Source organism: Leucopleurus acutus (genome assembly GCF_964270905.1).
Source record: "Leucopleurus acutus genome assembly, chromosome: 11".
NCBI lineage: Eukaryota > Metazoa > Chordata > Mammalia > Artiodactyla > Delphinidae > Leucopleurus > Leucopleurus acutus.
Genome location: NC_139152.1, coordinates 2,724,851 through 2,749,875, shown reverse-complemented (window position 1 = coordinate 2,749,875; position 25,025 = coordinate 2,724,851). Strand labels below are relative to the sequence as shown.

The 25,025-nt window shown below is 42.1% G+C and overlaps 1 protein-coding gene across 6 annotated transcripts in view; it reads left to right on the top strand.

Annotated features, from left to right (window-relative positions):
- Positions 1 to 25,025, top strand: part of ERC1 (ELKS/RAB6-interacting/CAST family member 1) — a 399,625-nt gene that overhangs the window by 302,402 nt on the left and 72,198 nt on the right. For all 6 annotated transcript variants that reach the window (XM_082850733.1, XM_082850731.1, XM_082850730.1 and 3 more), the window contains one exon: positions 3,439 to 3,583. In XM_082850733.1, coding sequence (XP_082706859.1) covers positions 3,439 to 3,583 — 145 coding nt within the window. The remainder of the gene's footprint in view (positions 1 to 3,438; positions 3,584 to 25,025) is intronic.

Here is a 25,025-nt window from a genome sequence, read left to right as displayed (position 1 = left end):
TACTCCTTTTCTGTCTTGCATTTCTGTTAAACACACGCTTACCTAGGACTCACTCTTAAATTGCTAACCACCGTCGTTTACTAGTAAGAGAGGGCTCGTGTGTTGTCCTTAAGGATTCAGGAGTTACCAGCAGGATTTTGAGCTCCACTTGCCTTGGGTATTTGCCTCTTGTTTCTGAAATTTGCTGGAAGGGGGAGGGGGACAGAGAAGGTGGTCTTACCATTTCTTGAAGCTCAAATGCCACAGCAGAACTTTTAGAGACATCTTGATTCTATTAGAATTTGCAGGTCAGAGGGCAGGTTCAACTGTTCTGGTAGTTTACAGCACCAGGGATGGTGTGACTAGACTAATGACTTAAAGTTGGATTTCTGTTACTACCTACTCATTATGCAAGTCAGGGGGCCTGTTAGTCATGCAGTAGGGAATTACTAATCACTTTGAAAGGTTCTGTGTCCACATTTTCATTTTTTTTATTTTTAACTGAGGAAGAGCCACTAAGAGAACAAGGAGAGTGATTTGTCAGGAAGAGCATCTTAGTTCTTCTTTTGTCTGGGCTTGTGGCCTATGTATGTTCCCTTTTGTGTTTCATGTGCTTGTGTTAGTCCCTATGGGCTTATGGGAAATGAAGTCGGGAAGTGTTCCACCAGCAAGTGTTCCTTTTCTGTGGAGAGCCTTGGATTAGTAAAGCTTTTGAAGTTGATTATTAATCCCCAGGAAGGTTCATTTTCTTTGAAAGAGCCGTATTAGTGTTAGAGTAGCTGCCTTTCAGCTCTCAAGTAATTGACTCTGATTAGAAAGGAATTATTTCAGGTATTTTTATTTCCTTCTTCACAGTTTTCTGTATCTTGCCATTTTTCAGCAATGAATGAACATTACTTTGTTATCAGAAAATACCTGTTTTTCAAAGAAGCAGTTATATTAAGAATAGGTGGCTACTAAAATAAAATCCTTGTTGCTATTTGCTTTTTTGCACTCTAAATTCCATTCCCTCTGAAAGGCAGGGTATTCTTAGAATTTCTTAGCTTAGACACTTGAATGTTCTTTGTAAAACTTAACCACGTAAGCTCAACTACAAATATGGTCTTTACTATCACATGTATTGAGGGAACAAGAGTTTTTCTTATTCCCCAAAAATTAGATGGCTGTCACTACTTACCAGCTTTATTTTTGTTCCTGTCCTCCAAACTGTTTTCAAGAAGTTGTTCTTCCCATGGTGTCCGTTTCAAATTTACCAAAATTATAGGGAAAACAGTACAATCTCTGTCCCCTTCCAAAAACAAGAGAAAAACCTGAAAGCTAATAAACCCACAAAAGATACTAACATTACCCAGAGTTTACATGATCATATGTGCAATATGTAATCAAAACATTTCATTCTCTTGACTGTGACTTGCCCTTTATAGGCACATACACATGTAGAAGTCAATATCGAGAGTACAGTTTTAAAATGGAAAGGACAGCGTTATGTTAATCCACTAGGGAATTTTTAGAGGGTGAGAGCCTTGGGTGTGGGAGAGAAAATTTGATTCTGTGCAGTTCATAATATATTATCAGTGCTCAATAAAAAGTAAATAGCATCAATGACATAATAAAATTTCTATTTGAATCGTAGAGAAAAAGAAAAAAAGACTTCAAAATATATATCTTATTAAAAAAGGCACCATTCCAATGGCTCAGACTCCAGTGCCACATCCTTTATTTTAAAATTTAGAATATGAATTGGCACCTGTTATATCATATTGCATTTGGGGAATGTGACATTTTACCCCAGAGATTAACTGTACCACACTAGCTGGCCAAGCATATCATTTATAAAAGAATTTGGAATTCAGTCAAGATGTTTCAACAGTATAGGATCATTTTTACCATTTCGTATTATGACGCTTCTTTCCTTAAGTACAGAATGGAACTCAGATCCTATCGCCTTTTATCTTGCATTCGGCAGAAGTCCTCATGACTCGGTCTAACTGGACAGAGTGATTTATCTTTCATTCGTCGTCTGTTATTTGCCTGCCGCTAAATGTGTCATTCTGACTATTGATGCACAGAAATGCAGCCCCCGTATTGAGAAGGCACATTTCTCGTCCCAGCTTGTCAGTCTCTGGGCTCCCCAAAAGGGAACAGATGACAGCAATTAACAGGAAACCGCAGAGCGAGACCATCTTGAACTCCTTCACCTTTAAGCTCATTTCACCACTTAACATATTTTTTTCAAGTGGTCAGTGGATATATTTAGACTGTCGTTATCCCTTTGGTGTTGACTTCATGGGATAAGCCATCTGCCATTTCTTAGACTCATGTAGAGTGAGGACAGTGGAAAGTTATACTGAGGTCAACGAATCTTCCCTTCCAACAGCAAAGACTAGTTAAACAAATCCTCATTTCCATGATGTAAACTGATCTACGTCTTCCATTTGTTAGCACTGCTTGTTCAGGGTTCCCCAGACCTACCCATCTGAGTATGGAATATCCTTGTCAGAATGTGCAAAAGATAGTCTTCCAGTTTGTGGCTAAACTAAAACTCTTCCATATGACTGCTGTTGAAGTGTAATTATCTTAACAAGAGACAGAAGCAAGGTTAAACTTGGGCAGTGCGTTCTCAGATCCAGCATTTCCTCAGGTCAAAAGCTCAGGCCACTTTTATAGTTCCTGTAAATCAAATCCGTCTTCTTCCAGATGACTTATTACATAAAAGATGAGCTATAGAGGAATGCGTTTGGACTATGAGACTAATTGTTCACCAACTTCATTCTGATTATTTTGTCAATTTCTCAGTTCAACGCCCCTCCCCTAAAACCCCACCTTCTTTTCCTTCTGGATATGAACCCAAAAATAGTTGTTAGGTAAACCACAAGGAATCAGTGAAGTTTAAATTGTTGTTTCAAAATGTGCAGATCATTGCCAAGTAAAGCCTTGACTGGAAACGTGTTTGCATTGATGAGATAAAAAGATTCATAGATGTTCAGAGTGCCCCGGGAGCAGCTGGCTGATTTCCTGAATCCTATTTACTAACGTTTACAGTTCGTTATACATTCTGTACATAAAAATGTTTTCAGTTTTAGTGGTGCCTCGTTTGCCTGGAAACCACAGAATACTTATCAAAAGAATGAGTCAAATGGGTAAAATGTATAGATGACAGGATAATTCCTACTTTAAAAAAAAGTCATTAACTTCGTTTACTTTCCAAGTTTAACTACAACTAGATCTAGGAACTCTTCATTAAGATGTCAGTATAACGACCTGATAAAGACATTTAGAGTCAAGAAGCCCTGAATGGGATTCCTGCCCGGACCGTTTGCTTCAAGTGTGAACTTGGGCAGCTGCATACACTCTCTAAGCCTTAGTTTCACCACCCATAAAATGGAGGTAATGGTACTAGTAACTTGAGGATTGCTGTGAGGACTAGATGGAAATCGGGATGTTTTCTTTCGTTTGCAGGCAGGAAGCCCTTCTGGCCGCCATCAGTGAAAAAGATGCCAATATAGCTCTTTTGGAGCTTTCATCCTCGAAGAAAAAGACCCAGGAAGAAGTGGCTGCCCTGAAGCGGGAGAAGGACCGGCTCGTGCAGCAGCTCAAGCAGCAGGTATGACTGGTGGGGCTGGGGGAGGCTGCCCGCGTCTGTGCGGGCTCACGCACTCAGGTCTCCCACCTCGGGCCAGATGTCTGGTCTTTATCTAATTGATCTTCACCAGCAGAGACTTCAGCCTTCAAATCTCTGCTTTGTCTAGGAAGCACAGAGCATTCTTGGTCAGAGGACTGGTTTAGAAGGTGTCACACGTCTTAGGAGAAATTTTTTAACTTTTGCAATGGCTGGATGAAATTAGTGAAATTCTGCCCATTTGAAATGAAAAAGGTTTTTGGGGGGGGGGGTTTGCATGTCTCTTGGGGTCAGGCCGCAGGGGTCGTCCACAGCACTGACAACTGCATGGTCCTTGGCAAGTGCTGTGGGGTATCTGCAAGGGCTGTTGGGGTCCTCAGTGGTGCCTCCAGGGGCAGAGGCCGCATGTAAGGGCAGGCAGCAGTGGTGTGGAGCTGGTGGTGGTGTGCACATACCACCAGCGGGTGAAAAGTCTTATCCCTTACGTCCAGTCAGATTCCCGCTACAGAAGGCACTAAGGGTATTTTCATTTAAGTGATTTCCTGTTATTCAAGGCTGGGTAAGCTCTGATGGTAAGAGCAAAGTTTTGCCCTTTTCTTTTCCACCCAAAACCTTCCCCAAATTTAATGCTTAATACTAACGTGAGGGCTTTCATCTGTGAAAATAAAAGCTAGAAATTTCCTCATTGATGATGGTTGCACAACAATGTAAATATACTTAATGGACAGAACTGCACACTTAAAAATGGTTAAAATGGTAAATTTTATGTTGTGTATACTTTGCCACAATTTTAAAACTGGGGCAGATCTTTTCCCCCTTTGAAGATAAGGAGAAAGCTGAATTTCAGAGTCTGCGTCCTCTCCATCTTCAATGCTGTTCCTGGCCTTCCTGTTCTACACGAGTGTCCACCTCCTGCCTTCCAGGTCATGCCCTTCATCCTCCGCCACTTTTCTGTACCTTTGGGCTGCCCACATTTTCCCTTCTGCCTGAAGTAATCAGAGTAGGAAAGAGTTTTCAAGTGAAGGAATTTCTTTTTTTCTACTTTAGAGGATCAGTCATCAATTGATAGCATCACTTTTCATTTATTTATTTTTGGCTGTGTTGGGTCTTTGTTGCTGTGCGCAGGCTTTCTCTAGTTGCGGCGGGGGGGGGGGGGCTCCTCTTCGTTGCGGTGCAGTGGCTTCTCTTGTTGCGGAGCACGGACTCTAGGTGTGAGGGCTCAATAGTTGTGGCGCATGAACTTAGCTGCTCCACAGCATGTGGGATCTTCCCGCACCAGGGATGGAACCCATGTCCCCTGCATTGGCAGGCGGATTCTTAACCGCTGCGCCACCAGGGAAGTCCTGGCATCATATTTAATGTTCAAATAAACAAGAATCACTATTTACACAATAAAGATATTTTCTCTATTTTAAAGACTAATAAAACTGCTTATAAATAGACTTTACGTGGCTGACTTTGATGAGAAAACACCAGAAGATGTTCCCTACTGCAAGATAGATAGATGACCATCAAAAAACAACCCAGTGCTCATTTGCAAGTGAAAGAAACCTTTTACCCACTGAAGCTCTGGTACCCCTGGACGTTCATCCCTTTAAGAGATGGAATTCACTGTGAACTTTCACCCTCTCCTGGGCGCCAGTGACACAAGGGAAAGCAAAACAAAGGTGCTCTGGGGGCCTCCCTTTATTGCAAGTTCAACCACTTTATCCATCATTTGTGGGAATTCTGCCACATAAACATTTTCAGGTCACCTAGCTTGACAAAAAAGAAAAAGAGAGAGAGAGAGAGATAGACTTCTTTCATATCACAGAAGAAAACGGAGCAAAAAAATTGATCAGCAGTTTGTCACCCCAGCACACATTGCTCAACCTGTCTCATTTTAAGAGCTGTAACTGATTCTACTTGGTCCTCATTTCCCATTTTCTGAACAAATTATCAGTTTCCGTTATGTTCAGCAGGAGAATTACGAATGGATAAGGCTAGCTCAGCGGACTGAGGAGGCTGGAGGGGTCGTAAACGATGCATCTGTGCTTGTGTCGTGGGTGCAGAAAACTCGGGTGGGCTGACTGGGTCTGCGCGTCATTCTCCCAGCTAGGAGGTGGGTGCCGTCTCCTGTTCCGTTAGGGAGCAGTTAGTGAGAATCAGTCAGTGTCTTCAGACAGGACCCAGACCTTGAGACGAGCAGTGTGTCCGTGCAGAGCTGTGTCATGAGCTGAGGTCTCCTGGTGCATGTTCTGTGGAAACGTGTCTGTTACTGGGGAAGTCAGACAGACGTGCTGTCACCTGCTCACCTGGCCGAGCCTGCTCACAGGGTCTCTGGCCTTCTGTTTCACTGTCCCAGACCAAACATGCCCTCCTGTCCCTGCAGTCTTTTCCCAGCGCTCCCCGCTCTCCTTCCTTGCGTGACCCCCGGGTGGTCCTGGCGGCAGTGGGGGGATCCTGTCCTCTTCAGACAAGCATTTTCACAGACTTGCCTCGTTTTCTGTTGTGTTTTCTGTATGTTACTTCTTTAGCCTCATAAGACCGCTTAATTTCCCTAATCCCTAAGTCCCTGATGGAAAAGGGGGGACTTCGCTGTTGCCGCAAGTATTTCCAGTAGGTCCGGTATGAAGAAATACCTGAGTCAAGCGACTCTTGCTTTCAGTGATTGTCTTTTAGTACGTTCTGCCCGCTCTCCTGTTACCAGTTGGTTAGTCTCCAGGGAGCTGCCTGTGACACACAGGGTGCCTGCGTGATACTTCTCCCCTGACTTGTTGCTTCATCAGGTGGAACTGAGGGTTCTGACAGCCGCTGAGCAGGCCCAGGACACCGGCCCAAGCTGGTCGTGCTCGCTCAGGGTCCCCACGAGTTTGCAGTCAGGCTCCTGGCCAGGCCTGCAGTTACCTGACGCTTGGCTGGGGCAACAGGGGTCACGCACATGGCCTGGGGCTCTGTACCTTTTAGGCTTCTCCATGGGGTTACTTAGAACATGGGGCTGGCTTCCCCTAAGCACATGATCCAGGGGAGGGGAAGAGAGCAGCCAAGATGGAAGCCACGATGTCCTTATAACCTGTCTCGGAAGGGGCACACCATCACTTCCCCTCGTCCTGTTGCACGCGCCCCAGCCACCTACAACGTGGGGGGACCAGTGCAGGCGGTCTGGAAGGCTGGCTGCTATGAGAAGTGAGTGAACAAGCAAACAGTGGTGTCCTCCTGTGGTGAGACACTGTTCAGATGTAGAGGAGTACGTGCTGTGTGATTGCATGTGTATGTTCAGCTCTAGAAAAGACCACTTTACTCTCTGACCTCAGAAGGCAGATGAGGCATCAGAGCAGAACTCGCTTCATCTTCTCTTGCCTGCCTCCGCCCCCAAGAGGGGCCTGCAGCAGGAAGGGACAGGTTCTGGCCTCTTCATGCCTTTCTCCCTCTTCCTTTGGCGTTGGGGTCCTCTGATGCCATTGCAGCCCTTTGATGCTGCTTCTCTGGCCAGCGCTGACCCCCGAGGGGTGAGCAGTGCCCGGAAGACTCAGACCTGGCTGCTCCTTGCCGGGCTGGAGAGAGCGTGTCGGCTGCCACGTGCTCCTCTGTCCATCCTGCCCTCTGTCTCTAGGTGTCCTTTCTCCTCCTCAGATGCGCACAAGGCAAACCAACAAGTCCGATGCCTGAGTAGGTGCCAAACAAAGGAAGGAGAAGCCTGTTTCCTTTCCTTCTACTCAAACCCCGTCTTCAAGATTGAAGACTCTAGGACTTAGGGCTGGATTCTCTTTGAGCCTCTCTCACTGAGCACAGGGGCCCCCCTTGTGCATGACTGTCTGCTCCCCGTGCCGTCAAGGCTCCTTCTGCCAGACTTAGCATCACCGCACACCAGTCGCAACCCAGAAAAGGCATGCGCTGTGAGGGGCTGGCCTGGTGGACGGTGGTGCCTTTTCTGCCCCCCCACCCCCCTTGTGGGCTCTCTAGAACGTGACCTGCTGAGCTCTCCTTTGTCCCCGGCGTTGGGCCTGGGCCACCAGTTCTGGAGCAGCTGGGAAAACCCATTCATCATAGTATTAAAACTAGTTTAAAAGTGACATCTAACATTGGAGAGAGAACAGCAAAACGATTTTACATTCTATGAAAAGAGAACAGCAATAGGGTGAAGCTACAGAGAGCTCCTGAGCTGTCAGTGAACAAAGGAAAAAATAAACAGCAAGTTGTTGAGGTAGCGGGAGTGCTGCAGAGGCTGCACGTGGGGGGCAGAGCCAGAGGCGTCTGGCCGCCTCGCCAAGCGCCGGCGTTCTTGGTGATGAGGCCAGCCTCCGCGCATCCACTCAGCACGCACCCGCGATGCCAGGTGCTGGGACGCAGCAGGCATCTCTCAGAGGACACACGGGCGTCTGGCGCTGCCGGAGGACCCCTTCCCTGTGTGTCGTGCTGGCCTGCCTGCTCTGTCCTGTACTTGCCGTGTCCACAAGCCAGCCTCTCAGCCATCTGTGTGACGTTATCCCCTGAAGGTGGCTGGTACGTGGTGATCATAGAGAGTGAAAACCTTCTGCTGGTTAGAATATCCGATATCCAGAAGTTGACAGAGTAGACGATTACAGTTCAATCCTTATTTCATGATTCAACAGCCCGTATTGACTTGGTCAGATAAACGTGCTCATCTCGTTTTAATTATCCTATCTCCCTTCAGTTCTAGATTCTTACATATTAAGTATTCAGTATACATACGTCTTCCTCTAAACCACTACAAACATTAGGATCAGCTACATGTTTCCTGCCGCTGGTATCCAGATTTATTTGAAAGGAACTGGATGCAAAGCATTTTCCGTTCGCTGCCCTCATCTCTGGAATTGCCTTCTACTTCCTCAGCTTAATCTCTGCTTTAATCTTCACTTCAAGACTCATCTTTGTAGTTTGGAATTTCCTAGCCACAGAATTGGTGTTTTTCCTTACATTAGCAAAGCCATTCTTTGTTTTTCTTCATTCATACATTCGTCCTCCTTTGGGCAGAAGCTAAAATGCGAGCGGGAGGAGGAAAGAAGCAGCAGCACTGTTCACTTGCTGTCCTACGAGTTGTTGCTTATTTACTCTGAGCCACAGTGTCCTCTTCAAATGTAGGAATCCCCACCGGTAACTGTTGCTCCAGCTCCAGACCTCAGCTCCAGCTCCAACTCTGTTGATAAACTAAGTGTATCATCTGGAGCAGTAATACCCCATCAACTAATACACAGCACTTCACAACCTACAGAGTACTATTCAGATGCCTTATAGCCCCGAGCCTGAGGGCTGTGTGGGCCAGGCAGATGCCATAGCTCAAGAGGGGAGGGACGCATGTAAGACGAGAGGAGAGACCATGATGAACTGGGGGCCACGTGCTTTGTCCAGAGAGGCCGCCGCTTTTAATTCCAGCTCGTTGTGACCCTGCAAGACGAGAGCCCTGTGTTATCCAGTCATCCATACCGCCCCCACACACAGAGAATCCATATATATAAACCTCTCTTTTTTAATGGAGGTGTAGTTGACATACAGCATTATATTAGTTTTAGATGTGCAACATAATGATGTGATATGTGTGTATATTGTGAAACGATCACCACAGTAAGTTTAGTTTACATCCATCATCACACAGTTACATTTTTTTTTTCTTGTGATGAAAACTTTTAAGATCTTGACTCTCAGTAACCTTCAAATGTACAACACAGTATTGTTCACTCTCATCACCATGCTGTACATCGCATTCCCAGGACTGAATCTTATAACTGGAAGTTTATACTTTCTGACCCCCTTCACTTACAAATCTCTTGATATGTAAGTGTTGGCCACTAATTTATTCTTTCGGTTTTTCTAATGAATCAAGTCACAAGCTTCCTAACTTACCTCTCTGGTCTTATCTTCCTCATCTATAATATTACATGGATAGATAAAATTAATTTTGAGGTCTAAAGTTATGCATTTTCCAATTTTTGACAAGTCAATATATTTACTTATAGCTATATTACCTGCTAATTGCTGACATTGGGAACAGTTTTAAAAGAAGGAATTGTAAAGCATAAGAAAACACATATGTAAGGATTGTTTAAATCTGTCTATAGGAATTTCCTTACTTTATGAAAGTAGTAAATATTGCATTTTAAAGTTAAAAAGGAAATCCTGGTTACTCACTATCCCCTTGAAACCCTTTTTGTATCCTACAAAGAAATAGATCATATTTTGATGAGTTCTGCTTGCTTGGAGTTAAGTGAAGTCCAGAGGCTGGGAGATGTGGGGAAATCTGGAATCCTCCCAGCCTCCTTTCTTCCATCTCTTCCATCTTTTTTGTCATCAATTCCAGATGTAGAAAAATTCTTCACAAAACTTTGATAAGACCCTTCCCTTCTTTTCTAGCGTCAAATCTAGCTTGCCCTTCCTATTGTCAGACCGCTGCCTTTTATGATGCCACAGGGAATTTATAAACCTTCTGAGTCTCCTGATCCCTCTTGAATTGTCTCAATGCAAATAAATCAACCTAGATTTCCTGCCCCAGTGCACGTGCCCCTCCTATTCCTTCTCCCGTCAGGTGGCATGATTTATAACTGTTTCCTGTGCTCCTTGACCTTGGTCTGAGGATCTCATTAAACATGAGTAAAAGGAAGGCTGGTTTAGGGTGGTTCCCCTTTCCCCCACTAAACTTCTCTTGGCAGGAGTCAGTTGAGACCAGTGTACTCCACAGAATCTATTCCTACCGCCTCTTTTGGTCCCTTTTGAACCAATGTGGATACTTATTAAAAGTGAATATGGAATTAAATGATATTTGTATTCAAGGACGAGAGGAGTGATATAAAACTGTAACATTACCTGTTACAGAATGCCCTTCCCGTGGACAATGTACATGACCAAATTAAATCACCTGTACTATCTGGCTTTCTTGAAAACATTATTCAAGATAAGAATATCTAGAATTTATTGAGCTAACTCTTGTTTTGAGTGCTTCACATGAATTAACTTATATACTCTTCACAACAACCCTGTGAAGTACAGTTATCCTCATTGTACAGAGGAGATGCTAAGAGAGAGACAGTGAGTAATTTGCCCAAAGTCACATAGCTAGTAAGCGATGGAGCTGGGATTCAGAACAAATCATGTCCCTCCATTGCCAACACTGCTGATCACTACACTGAAATGTGTTGCCATCATTGTGGGCTTTTGGTTAGAGATTTCAGTAGCCTTTAGCTGTATTATTAATGACCCAGTAATTCTCTCGTGATAAATAGTACTTTAAGAAGCTCTTTTCTAAATTACAGTGAAAATAAATTACCATAATGGACTGTGCTCAGTTTAAAAAGTCAGAATCTTGACAGGCCAAAATCTAGTCCCGATCTTACGTCAACAGATACCTTCTCATTTTCAACAATTATCTTAGCAATTGTTGACTGAATTAATGAGAGTTAGAGAATTCTGATTGAGAACTCAGAGAGCATCTGAAATCAGATAGACCGATTTTTAAGCAGCCAAGTTTGAAAACCTGTGTGGTCGTAATCCTAAATTACCATCACAAATGATTCTGGTGTGAAAATACTGTTACTGTCATATATGTACATGGGCAGATATATGGAAATCTGGCCCCAAAATATTACACATCATTTATTAAGATATCTTTTGAACAGCAGAATTTAAGAATCAGTAAATTTGCATTCTTAAGAAGAGCAAATAGAGATTGAAAAGCTGTTAAAAGCTCCTAGAAAATAGTGACTGCCAAAGAATGAACATCTGTTATACCTGAGGTTCAAGAGCTTTTCCCCCTGTATTTCAAAGATTTTATACAGTGTAAGAATTTAATTAACTAAATAAATTGATGAGCTTTAGTGCTAAAACAGGGTTTGCGGTAGCTGTTTTTCAAGGTAGAGAATGTGCTTAACATAAAGTTTGTGGTGTTGCCGGTGGTGCTCCTCAATATGGCACTCTGGATTGGGTATCATGTTTTCCCGGCCTTGTGTGAGATTGCAGCCTAATAGGAGTCAACTCTAAAATTAGGTGCCTCTGAAGATAGTTTTGAACATGTGCCTTTCAGGCCTCCCTAGCACTTTAATGAGCCAGGTCACCAGAAATATCCAAAGAGATCGAACTATGTTTAGATATATATGTGCTCTTCGCAAATGTATCCACCTCGCAGGCCTGAAACCAATACCTAGCTGTATATTAAGGCTCACGTTAAACACGTGTAAGAGCCTGGTTGACTTCTCCATCGGCTCTCAGTCACTGGCCCGGATCCAGAGAAAGGACGCACTGTGTGCTATCCCTCTAGTCAGCTCTGTCCCAGTCTCTGCTAAATGGAAGACTCGTAAGATCAAGTTATCTCTGCAACAGTTTTCCTCACGGTTGCCTCCCTATCTACCTTACTGTTTAGAAAAAATAACCAGGCAGAGCTATATGCTACAGGAAAGCAGTTTTGAAGGCTGGTTCTAATTCAGCTGATTGCCATCTTTAACTGTGTTTAGACATTCACTGTTTATAACAGTATTTCCTAGTCCTGGATTATCTTCCTGAATGGTAATGATATTACTAGCCACTGGCTTACAACTGTTCTTATGGCCATGCACTGAAATAACTATTTCTCTTACTGTATAATATTAAAAGAGCTAAATTGTATCTTTTAATACTCTGAGGCTGAAATAGGTCTCACTTTTATGTCAGCTGGTAGGAGCAGCCATAACTTCACATCCTCTTTTCATTACCATAATGTTTTAACTGTAGAAAATGGCAAAACGTGAGCTAAATTAAAGGAAGTAACTCTCTCTGTCTAGAGATAATTTCCTCTATTGCTGAAATCTTCTTGTTCTACAACCTTTTTTAAAAAAATCTTTTTTATTGAAATCTACACACAGAAAAGTACACACCTAAGCGTACATGTCAGTGAATGTTCACAAGGAAACACTCTCATGTAACCAGCATACATATCCAAGAAGCAGATCACTACCAGCACCCCAGAACCAGGCCCTCGTGCTCCCCTTCAGGCTCTGTACCTGGCTCAGTCCTGCACATGACTGCTTGCCTGAATTCTGATAGTATTGATTAGTTTTACCTTAAAATCAAGACTTTAAAGTTAAGATTTTGTGTCAGCAGAGCTGCTGGGGGCCCAGAGGCAGAGGCCAGTGAAGCCACCACGTGGCGAGAGGGCACAGCCTTGAGCCGCAGAGGCCTTGTTCACAGGCCTTAAAGCCTAATGGAATGTGTTCTGCTGGATTTCAGACTTGCTTGGAACTGACAACCCCTTTACTCCTTCCAACTTCTCCCTTTTGGAATGAGGGTGTCAAGAAAATGATGTGTGGATAAATGGAAATATCAATAAAGGGACATAAAACCTAAAAAGAAACTAAAAAGAAATTCTGGAGCTGAAAAGTGCATTAACTGGAATGAAATCCCTCACTTAGAGGGACTCAGAGGCAGATTTGAGCAGGCGGGAGAAAGAATCGGTGCACGTGAGGATAGGATAAGGGAAATTATCAAGGCTGAGGAACAGAAAGAAAAATGATTTAAGAAAAGTGAACAGAGCCTAGGGACCTATGGGACAGCATTAAGTGGACCAACATACACATCATGGGAATCCCAGAAGAAGAGAGAGGGAAAGGGGCAGGGAGACTATCTGAAAAAATAATGGTGAAAACTTCCCAAATTTGCTGAAAGACATAAATATAAACATTCATGAATCTCAACAAACTCTAAGTAAGATGAATTCAAAGTGAGACACATTATAATCAAACTTTCAAAAGATGAAGGGAGAGTCATCACATACAAGGATCCTCAGTCGGATTTTCAGCAGATTTCCTATCAGAATCTTTGGAGGCCAGAAGACTTTTTTGGGGCGGCTGATATATTCAAAGAGCTAAAAGAAAGAAACAAGAATCCTATATCCAGTAATACTCTCCTTGAAAAATGAGGGAGAAATTAAGACAGTCTGAGTTAAACAAAAGCTGCAGGAGATCATGACCACTAGATCTGCCCTGCAAGAAATGCTCACAGGAGTCCTGCAGGGTGAAATGAAAGGACAACACTAGACAGTAGCATGAAGCTGCATGGAGAAATAAAGATCTCAATAAAGGTAAATACATGGGCAATTATAAAAGCTAGTATTATTGTAACAACGGTTTGTAACTGTAGTTTTTGTTTTATGCATCATTTAAGAGACTCATAGATTTAAGGGAAAAAAATTATGTGTAAAAGCTCATATTACTGTAACTTTGGTGTGTAACTGCACATCTTGTTTTCTACGTAATTTAGGAGACTGGCGCATTAAGAAGAATTACTTTTATGTTTTGGGTTACACATTGTATAAGCATGTAGTTTTGTGACATCAACAGCTAGAAAGGGTGGGGACAGAGCTGTAAAGGAGCAGAGTTTTTATATGTTATTGAAGTTAAGCTGGTGTAAATTCAGATTAGACAGTTATAACTTTAGGATGTTAGATATAATCCCCATAGTAGCCACAAAGAAAATAGATATAGAATATACACAAAAGGAAGTAAGAAAGGAATTTAAACATTTTGCTACAAAAAAAAAATCAACTAAATACAAGAGAAGGCAGTAATGCAGGAAGTGAGGGACAAAAAAACTATAGGGCATGTAGAAAATAAATAGCACAATGGCAGAAGTAAGCCCCTCCTTATGAGTAATTACTTTAAATGTAAATTGGTTAAACTCTCCAATCAAAAGACAGAGATTGACAGATTGGATAAAAACAGATAAACCAACTACATGCTGTCATCAGGAGGCCCACTTGATGTCCAAAGACATAAAAAAGTTTAAAAATGAAAGGATGGAAAAAGATACTCCATGCAAATAGTGACCGTAAGAGAGCATAAGTGGCTCTACTAATATAAGAAAACAGACTTTAAATTGAAAAAGTTTACAAAAGACAAAGAAGGATGTTATATATTAATGAAAAGTTCAATACAGCAGGACAGTGAAGCAGATATAAACATTTACACATCAATGGACAGACCATCAAAATATATGAAGCAAAACCTGACATAATTGAAGGAACAAGTAGACAGTTCTACAGTAACAGTTGGAGACTTCAGTACCCCATTCACAGTAATGGATAGAACAATCAGAACATAAGTAAGGAAATAACAGATTTAAACAACACAGTAAACCAACTAAACATTACAGACATGTACAAAACACTCTACCCAGCAGTAACAGCAGACAGGCATACCTCATTTTATTGCACTTCATTTTATTGTGCTTCACAGATACTATGTTTTGTTGTTGTTGTTGGGGTTTTCTGGTTTGTTTTTTTTTTACAAATTGAAGATTTGTGACGACCTTGCATCAAGCAAGTCTGTAGGTGACGCTTTTCAGACACCATTTGCTCACTTTGTGTCTCTATGTCACATTTTGGTAAGTCTCACAATATTTCCGGCTTTTCCATTATTATCATATTTGTTACGGTGATCTGTGATCAGTGATCTTTGATGTTACTACTACAACTCACTGAAGGCTCAGATGATAGTTAGCAGTTTTTAGCAATGTTTTTTAATTAAAGTCTGTAATTTTTATTACACATTTAATAGGCTACAGTATAGTGTAAACATAACTTTTTATGCACTGGGAAAGAAAAAAATTCACGTGACTCACTTATTGCAATATTTGCTTTATCACATGGATCTGGAACTGACGCTCGGTATCTCCAAGGTATGCCTGTACACAGTCTTCTCACACGCACGTGGGGTGTTTTCCAGGATGGACCATATGTTAGACCACAATAGGTTTTAAAAGATAGATATCATACAAAGTATCTTCTCTGACCACAACAGGACGAAGTTAGAAATTAGTAACGAAAGTGAAATTGAAAAATTTACAAAGTTGTGGAAATTGAACAATGCACCTTTAAACAACCAGTAGATCAAAGAAGAAATCACTAGGGAAATTAGAAAATACTTGGAGGTGAATGAAAATACAACTTACCAAAACTTCTGGGACACAGTGAAAGCAGTGCTGTGGGAAATTTGTAGCTGCAAATGCTTACATTAAAAAACAAGAACGGAGTTCCGGGAAGATGGCGGAAGAGTAAGACGCGGAGATCACCTTCCTCTCCACAGATACACCAGAAATACATCTACGCGTGGAACAACTCCTACGGAGCACCTACTGAACGCTGGCAGAAGACCTCAGACCTCCCAAAAGGCAAGGAACCCCCCACGTACCTGGTTAGGGCAAAAGAAAAAACTAAACAGAGACAAAAGAATAGGGACGGGTCCTGCACCAGCGGGAGAGAGCTGTGAAGGAGGAAAAGTGTCCACACACTAGGAGCCCCTTCGCGGGTGGAGACTTCGGGAGGCGGAGTGGGGGAGCTTGGGAGCCGCGGAGGAGAGCACAGCAACAGGGGTGCGGAGGGCAAAGCGGAGAGATTCCAGCGCAGAGGATCGGGCCGACCGGCACTCACCAGCCGAGAGGCTTGTCTGCTCGCCCGCCGGGGCGGGCGGGACTGGGAGCTGAGGCTCCGGCTTTTGTCGGAGCGCCGGGAGAGGACTGAGGTTGGCGGCGTGAACACAGCCTGCAGGGCGTTGGTGCGCCGCGGCTGGCCGGGAGAGAGTCTGGGGAGGGGTCTGGACCTGCCGAAGAGGCAAGAGACTTTTACGTCCCTCTTTGTTTCCTGGTGCACGAGGAGGGGGGATTGGGAACGCTGCTTGGGAGAGCTCCGGAGACGGGCGCGAGCCGCGGCTAAGAGTGCGGAGCCCAGAGACGGACATGGGACGCTAAGGCCGCTGCTGCCGCCGCCAGGAGGCCTGTGTGCGAGCGCAGGTCACTAGCCACACGCCCTTCCGGGGAGCCTGTGCAGCCCGCCGCTGCCGGGGTCCCGGGATCCGGGGACGGCTCCCCCGGGAGAGCGCACGGCGCGCCTCAGGCTGCAGCGTCACGCCGGCCTCTGCCGCTGCAGGCCCGCCCTGCACTCCGTGACCCTCCCTACCCCCCCGGCCTGGGTGAGCCAGAGCCTCCGAATCAGCGGCTCCTTTAACCCCGTCCTGTCTGAGCAAAGAACAGACGCCCTCCGGCGACCTACACGCACAGGCGGGGCCAAATCCAAAGCTGAGCCCCTGGGAGCTGTGAGAACAAAGAAGAGAAAGGGAAATCTCTCCCAGCAGCCTCAGAAGCAGCGGATTAAAGCTCCACAATCAACTTGATATACCCTGCATCTGTGGAATACCTGAATAGACAACGAATCATCCCAAATTAAGGAGCCCTGTGGATGAAAGGCTCTTGGTGCTGCAGCCAGGACTCAGTGCTGTGCCTCTGAGGTGGGAGAGCCAACTTCAGGACACTGGTCCACAAGAGGCCTCCCAGCTGCACATAATATCAAACAGCAAAAATCTCCGAGAGATCTCCATCTCAACGCCAGCACCCAGCTTCACTCAACGACCAGCAAGCTACAGTGCTGGACATCCTATGCCAAACAACTAGCAAGACAGGAACACAACCCCACCCATTAGCAGAGAGGCTGCCCAAAATCATAATAAGTCTACAGACACCCCAAAACACACCACCAGACGTGGACCTGCCCACCAGAAAGACAAGATCCAGCCTCATACACCAGAACACAGGCACTAGTACCCTCCACCAGGAAGCCTACACAACCCACTGAACCAACCTTAGCCACTGGGGACAGACTCAAAAAACAACAGGAACTACGAACCTTCAGCCTGCAAAAAAAAAAAAAAAGGAGACCCCAAAGACAGTAAGATAAGCAAAATGAAAAGACAGAAAAACACACAGCAGATGAAGGAGCAAGATAAAAACCCACCAGACCTAACAAATGAAGAGGAAATAGGCAGTCTACCTGAAAAAGAATTCAGAATAATGATAGTAAGGTTGATCCGAAATCTTGGAGATAGAATGGACAATAGAATGGACAAATTGCAAGAATCAGTTAACAGGGACCTAGAAGAACTAAAGATGAAACAAGCAACGATGAACAACACAATAAATGAAATTAAAAGTACTCTAGATGGGATCAATAGCAGAATAACTGAGGCAGAAGAACGGATAAGTGACCTGGAAGATAAAATAGTGGAAATAACTACTGCAGAGCAGAATAAAGAAAAAAGAATGAAAAGAACTGAGGACAGTCTCAGAGACCTCTGGGACAACATTAAACGCACCAACATTCGAATTATAGGGGTTCCAGAAGAAGAAGAGAAAAAGAAAGGGACTGAGAAAATATTTGAAGAGATTATAGTTGAAAACTTCCCTAATATGGGAAAGGAAATAGTTAATCAAGTCCAGGAAGCACAGAGAGTCCCATACAGGATAAATCCAAGGAGAAATACGCCAAGACACATATTAATCAAACTGTCAAAAATTAAATACAAAGAAAACATATTAAAAGCAGCAAGGGAAAAACAACAAATAACACACAAGGGAATCCCCATAAGGTTAACAGCTGATCTTTCAGCAGAAACTCTGCAAGCCAGAAGGGAGTGGCAGGACATATTGAAAGTGTTGAAGGAGAAAAACCTGCAACCAAGATTACTCTATCCAGCAAGGATCTCATTCAGATTTGATGGAGAAATTAAAACCTTTACAGACAAGCAAAAGCTGAGAGAGTTCAGCACCACCAAACCAGCTCTACAACAACTGCTAAAGGAACTTCTCTAGGCAAGAAACACAAAAGAAGGAAAGGACCTACAATAACAAACCCAAAACAATGAAGAAAATGGGAATAGGAACACACATATCGATAATTACCTTAAATGTAAATGGACTAAATGCTCCCACCAAAAGACACAGATTGGCTGAATGGATACAAAAACAAGACCCACATATTTGCTGTCTACAAGAGACCCACTTCAGACCTAGAGACACATACAGACTGAAAGTAAGGGGATGGAAAAAGGTATTTCATGCAAGTGGAAACCAAAAGAAAGCTGGAGTAGCAATTCTCATATCAGACAAAATAGACTTTAAAACAAAGACTATTAGAAGAGACAAAGAAGGACACTACATAATGATCAAGGGATCAATCCAAGAGGAAGATATAACAATTGTAAATATTTATGCACCCAACATAGGTGCACCTCAATACATAAGGCAAATACTGACAACCATAAAAGGGGAAATCGACAGTAACACATTCATAGTAGGGGACTTTAACACCCCACTTTCACCAATGGACAGATCATCCAAAATGAAAATAAGGAAACACAAGCTTTAAATGATACATTAAACGAGATGGAGTTAATTGATATTTATAGGACATTCCATCCAAAAACAACAGAATACACATTTTTCTCAAGTGCTCATGGAACATTCTCCAGGATAGATCATATCTTGGGTCACAAATCAAGCCTTGGTAAATTTAAGAAAATTGAAATTGTATCAAGTATCTTTTCTGACCACAACGCCATGAGACTAGATATCAATTACAGGAAAAGATCTGTAAAAAATACAAACACATGGAGGCTAAACAATACACTACTTAATAATGAAGATATCACTGAAGAAATCAAAGAGGAAATCAAAAAATACCTAGAAACAAATGACAATGGAGACACAACGACCCAAAACCTGTGGGATGCAGCAAAAGCAGTTCTAAGGGGGAAGTTTATAGCAATACAAGCCCACCTTAAGAAGCAGGAAGCATCTCGAATAAACAACCTAACCTTGCACCTCAAGCAATTAGAGAAAGAAGAACAAAAAAACCCCAAAGCTAGCAGAAGGAAAGAAATCATAAAAATCAGATCAGAAATAAATGAAAAAGAAATGAAGGAAACAATAGTAAAGATCAATAAAACTAAAAGCTGGTTCTTTGAGAAGATAAACAAAATAGATAAACCACTAGCCAGACTCATCAAGAAAAAAAGGGAGAAGACCCAAATCAATAGAATTAGAAATGAAAAAGGAGAGGTAACAACTGACACTGCAGAAATAAAAGAGATCATGAGAGATTACTACAAGCAACTCTATGCCAATAAAATGGACAATCTGGAAGAAATGGACAAATTCTTAGAGAGGCACAACCTGCCAAGACTGAATCAGGAAGAAATAGAAAATATGAACAGACCAATCACAAGCACTGAAATTGAAACTGTGATTAAAAATCTTCCAACAAAGAAAAGCCCAGGACCAGATGGCTTCACAGGCGAATTCTATCAAACATTTAGAGAAGAGCTAACACCTATCCTTCTCAAACTCTTCCAAAATATAGCAGAGGAAGGAACACTCCCAAACTCCTTCTACGAGGCCACCATCACCTTGATACCAAAACCAGACAAGGATGTCACAAAGAAAGAAAACTACAGGCCAATATCACTGATGAACATAGATGCAAAAATCCTCAACAAAATACTAGCAAACAGAATCCAACAGCACATTAAAAAGATCATACACCATGATCAAGTGGGGTTTATTCCAGGAATGCAAGGATTCTTCAATATACGCAAATCTACCAATGTGATAAACCATATTAACAAACTGAAGGAGAAAAACCATATGATCATCTCAATAGATGCAGAGAAAGCTTTTGACAAAATTCAACACCGATTTATGATAAAAACCCTGCAGAAAGTAGGCATAATAAAGGCCATATATGACAAGCCCACAGCCAACATCATCCTCAATGGTGAAAAACTGAAAGCATTTCCACTAAGATCAGGAACAAGACAAGGTTGCCCACTCTCACCACTCTTATTCAACATAGTTTTGGAAGTTTTAGCCACAGCAATCAGAGAAGAAAAGGAAATAAAAGGAATCCAAATCGGAAAAGAAGAAGTAAAGCTGTCACTGTTTGCAGATGACATGATCCTATACATAGAGAACCCTAAAGATGCTACCAGAAAACTACTAGAGCTAATCAATGAATTTGGTAAAGTGGCAGGATACAAAATTAATGCACAGAAATCTCTGGCATTCCTATATACTAATGATGAAAAATCTGAAAGTGAAATCAAGAAAACACTCCCATTTACCATTGCAACAAAAAGAATAAAATATCTAGGAATAAACCTACCTAAGGAGACAAAAGATCTGTATGCAGAAAATTATAGGACACTGATGAAAGAAATTAAAGATGATACAAATAGATGGAGAGATATACCATGTTCTTGGATTGGAAGAATCAACATTGTGAAAATGACTCTACTACCGAAAGCAATCTATAGATTCAATGCAATCCCTATCAAACTACCACTGGCATTTTTCACAGAACTAGAACAAAAAATTTTGCAATTTGTATGGAAACACAAAAGACCCCGAATAGCCAAAGCAATCTTGAGAACGAAAGAAGGAACTGGAGGAATCAGGCTCCCAGACTTCAGACTATACTACAAAGCTACAGTTATCAAGACGGTATGGTACTGGCACAAAAACAGAAAGATAGATCAATGGAACAGGATAGAAAGCCCAGAGATAAACCCACGCACATATGGTCACCTTATCTTTGACAAAGGAGGCAGAAATGTACAGTGGAGAAAGGACAGCCTATTCAATAAGTGGTGCTGGGAAAACTGGACAGCTACATGTAAAAGTATGAAATTAGATCACTCCCTAACACTGTACACAAAAATAAGCTCAAAATGGATTAAAGACCTAAATGTAAGGCCAGAAACTATCAAACTCTTAGAGGAAAACATAGGCAGAACACTCTATGACATAAATCACAGCAAGGTCCTTTTTGGCCCACCTCCTAGAGAAATGGAAATAAAAACAAGAGTAAACAAATGGGACCTAATGAAACTTAAAAGCTTTTGCGCAGCAGAGGAAACCATAAAGAAGACCAAAAGACAACCCTCAGAATGGGAGAAAATATTTGCAAATGAAGCAACTGACAAAAGATTGATCTCCAAAATTTATAAGCAGCTCATGCAGCTTAATAACAAAAAAACAAACAACCCAATCCAAAAATGGGCAGAAGACCTAAATAGACATTTCTCCGAAGAAGATATACAGAGTGCAACAAACACATGAAAGAATGCTCAACATCACTAATCATGAGAGAAATGCAAATCAAAACTACAATGAGATATCATCTCACACCAGTCAGAATGGCCATCATCAAAAAATCTAGAAACAATAAATGCTGGAGAGGGTGTGGAGAAAAGGGAACCCTCTTACACTGTTGGTGGGAATGTAAATTGATACAGCCACTGTGGAGAACAGTATGGAGGTTCCTTAAAAAGCTACAAATAGAACTACCATATGACCCAGCAATCCCACTACTGGGCATATACCCTGAGAAAACCATAATTCAAAAAGAGTCATGTACCAAAATGTTCATTGCAGCTCTATTTACAATAGCCCAGAGATGGAAACAACCTAAGTGTCCATCATCGGATGAATGGATAAAGAAGATGTGGCACATATATACAATGGAATATTACTCAGCCATAAAAAGAGACGAAATTGAGCTATTTGTAATGAGGTGGATAGACCTAGAGTCTGTCATACAGAGTGAAGTAAGTCAGAAAGAGAGAGACAAATACCGTATGCTAACACATATATATGGAATTTAAAAAAAAAAATGTCATGAAAAACCTAGGGGTGAAACAGGAATAAAGACACAGACTTACTAGAGAATGGACTTGAGGCTATGGGGAGGGGGAAGGGTAAACGGTGACAAAGCGATAAAGAGGCATGGACATATATACACTACCAAACGTAAGGTAGATAGCTAGTGGGAAGCAGCCGCATAGCACAGGGAGATCAGCTCGGTGCTTTGTGACCGCCTGGAGGGGTGGGATAGGGAGGGTGGGAGGGAGGGAGACGCAAGCGGGAAGAGATATGGGAATATATGTATATATATAACTGATTCATTTTGTTGTGAAGCTGAAACTAACATACCATTGTAAAGCAATTATACTCCAATAAAGATGTTAAAAAAAAAAAAAACAAGAACGATCTCAGATCAACAATATAACTTTATAATTTATGGAAGTAGAAGAAGGAAAGCAAACTAACCCAAAGCCAGCAGAAGAAAGGAAATAATAAAGATTTAAGCAGAGAATCAATAAAACAGAGAACAGAAAAACAGGAGAGAAAAATCAGAAAAACCAATGAAGCTTTTGCTTTGAAAAAGTCAACAAAATTGATAAACTTTTAGCTAGATGGACTCGGGAAGAAAAAGAAGTCTCAGTTACTAAAATCAGAAATGAAAATGGGGACATTACTACTGATTCTCCACAAATAAAAAGGATTATAAGAGTGTACTGTGAACAATTGTAAGCCAAAAAATGGGATAACCTAGATGAAACAAATTCCTAGCAGCGAAAAAGCTACCAAGACTAAATCATGAAGAAATAGAAAATCTGAGTTAGACCTAGTAGGAAGATTGAGTCAGTATTCAAGAATCTCCCAACAAAGAAAAGCCCTAGACCTGATGGCTTCATTCCTGAATTCTTTAAAGAAGGACATTAAAGAAGAACTAATACCTCTCCTCCTCCGATGTTTCCCAACAATGGAAGGCAAAGGAATACTTCCTAATTCATTCTGCGAGGCCAGCATTACCCTGAAAACAAAGCCAGGCAAAGAGACTACAAAAAAACAAAACTACAAACCAGTACCCTTTATGAACATTGTTGCAGAAATCCTCAGCAGAATACCAGCATACAGAATTCAACAGCATATTAAAACATCATGTATCATGACTAAGAGGGATTTGTTCTCGGAAGGCAAGGCTGGTTCAACATACAAAAATTAATCAATGTAATAAACCACATCTGCAGAATAAAGGGGAAAAAATCACATGATCATCTCAATTGATTTGACAAAATTCAACACCCTTTTATGATTAAAAACACTCAATTACCTCCACATAATAAAATCCATATATGAAAATCCCACAGCAAACATCATTCTCAATAGTGAAAGACTGAAATGAAACCTTTTCCTCTGAGATCAGGAACAAGGCAAGAGTACCTGCTTTCACCACTTCTTTGCCTTTTTTTTTTTTAAGATTTTTTTTTTTATGTGGACCATTTTTAAAGTCTTCATTGAATTTGTTACAGTGTTGCTTCTTCAAGCTTTGGTTTTTTCGCAGCAAGGCATGTGGGATCTTAGCTCCCCAACCAGGGATCGAAACCACACCCCCTGCATTGGAAGGCAAAGTCTCAACCACTGGACCACCAGGGAAGTCCCTCACCATTTCTTTTCAACATACTACTGGAAGTTCTATCCAGAGCAGTTAGGCAAAAATAAATAAATAAATAAAAGAACTCCAATTTGGAAAGGAGGAAGCAGAATTATCTCTGTTTGCAGGTGGTATGAGCTTATATGTAGAAAACCCTAAGGATTTCTCACAGAGAAAAAAGCTGTTAGAACTAGTAAATGAATTCAGCAAAGTAGGTGCAAAGAGTCAACATACAAAACTTCCCTGGTGGTCCAGTGGTTAAGAATCTGTCTTGCAGTGCAGGGGACACTGGTTCGATCCCTGGTTGGGGAACTAAGATCCCACATGCAATGGGGCAAGTAAGCCCGCACACTGCAGCTACTGAGCTCGCATGCCACAACTAGAGAGCCTGTGTGCCACAACTACAGAACCCACGTACTCTGAAGCCTGCATGCCACAACAACAGAGCCCACACACTTCGGAGCGCTCATGCTGCAACTACTGAGCCCACACGCCCTGGAGCCTACGTGCCACAACTAGAGAGCCTGCGTGCCGCAACTGATGAGCCCACATGCCACAATTAGAGAGAAGCCTGCCCGCAACGAAGAGCCCGCGTGCCGCAATGAAAGATCCCACATAACACAGCTAAGACCCAATGCAGCCAATAAATAAATAAAATAGAATAATAGTAATCTTCAAAAAAAAATTTTTTTAAGTCAACATATAAAAATTTGTTTGCGTTTTTATACACAAACAATGAACAAACTGAGAAATTACAAAAGCAATTTCACACACAATAGCATTAAAAAGATTAAAATACTGAGGAATTAACTTAACCAAGGAGGTGATAGACTTGTACAATGAAAAATACAAAACATTGCTGAAAGAATTTAAAGAAGACATAAATTAATGGAAAAATATTCCTGGTTCATGGTTTTGGAAGACTTAAAATTGTTAAAATATCACTACTACCCAAAGCAATCTGCAGATTCATGCAGTCACATATAAATTCCAGAGATGCTTTTTTTCAGAAATAGAAAACCCATCCTAATATCTATATGGAATCAATCTCAAGGGACCCTGAATAAGCCAGAACAGTCTTGAAAAAAAACAAAACTGGAGAACTCACAGTTCCTGATTTCAAAACTTACTATAAATCTAAAAGCATCAAAACAATGTGCTATTAGCATAAAGACAGATGTACAGACCAGTGGAATAGAGAGCCCAGAAATAAGCCCTTACATACATGGTCAGATGATTTTTTTTTTTTTTTTTTTTTTTTTTGCGGTGCGTGGGCCTCTCACTGCTGTGGCCTCTCCCATTGCGGAGCACAGGCTCCGGACGCACAGGCTCAGCGGCCATGGCTCACGGGCCCAGCCGCTCCGCGGC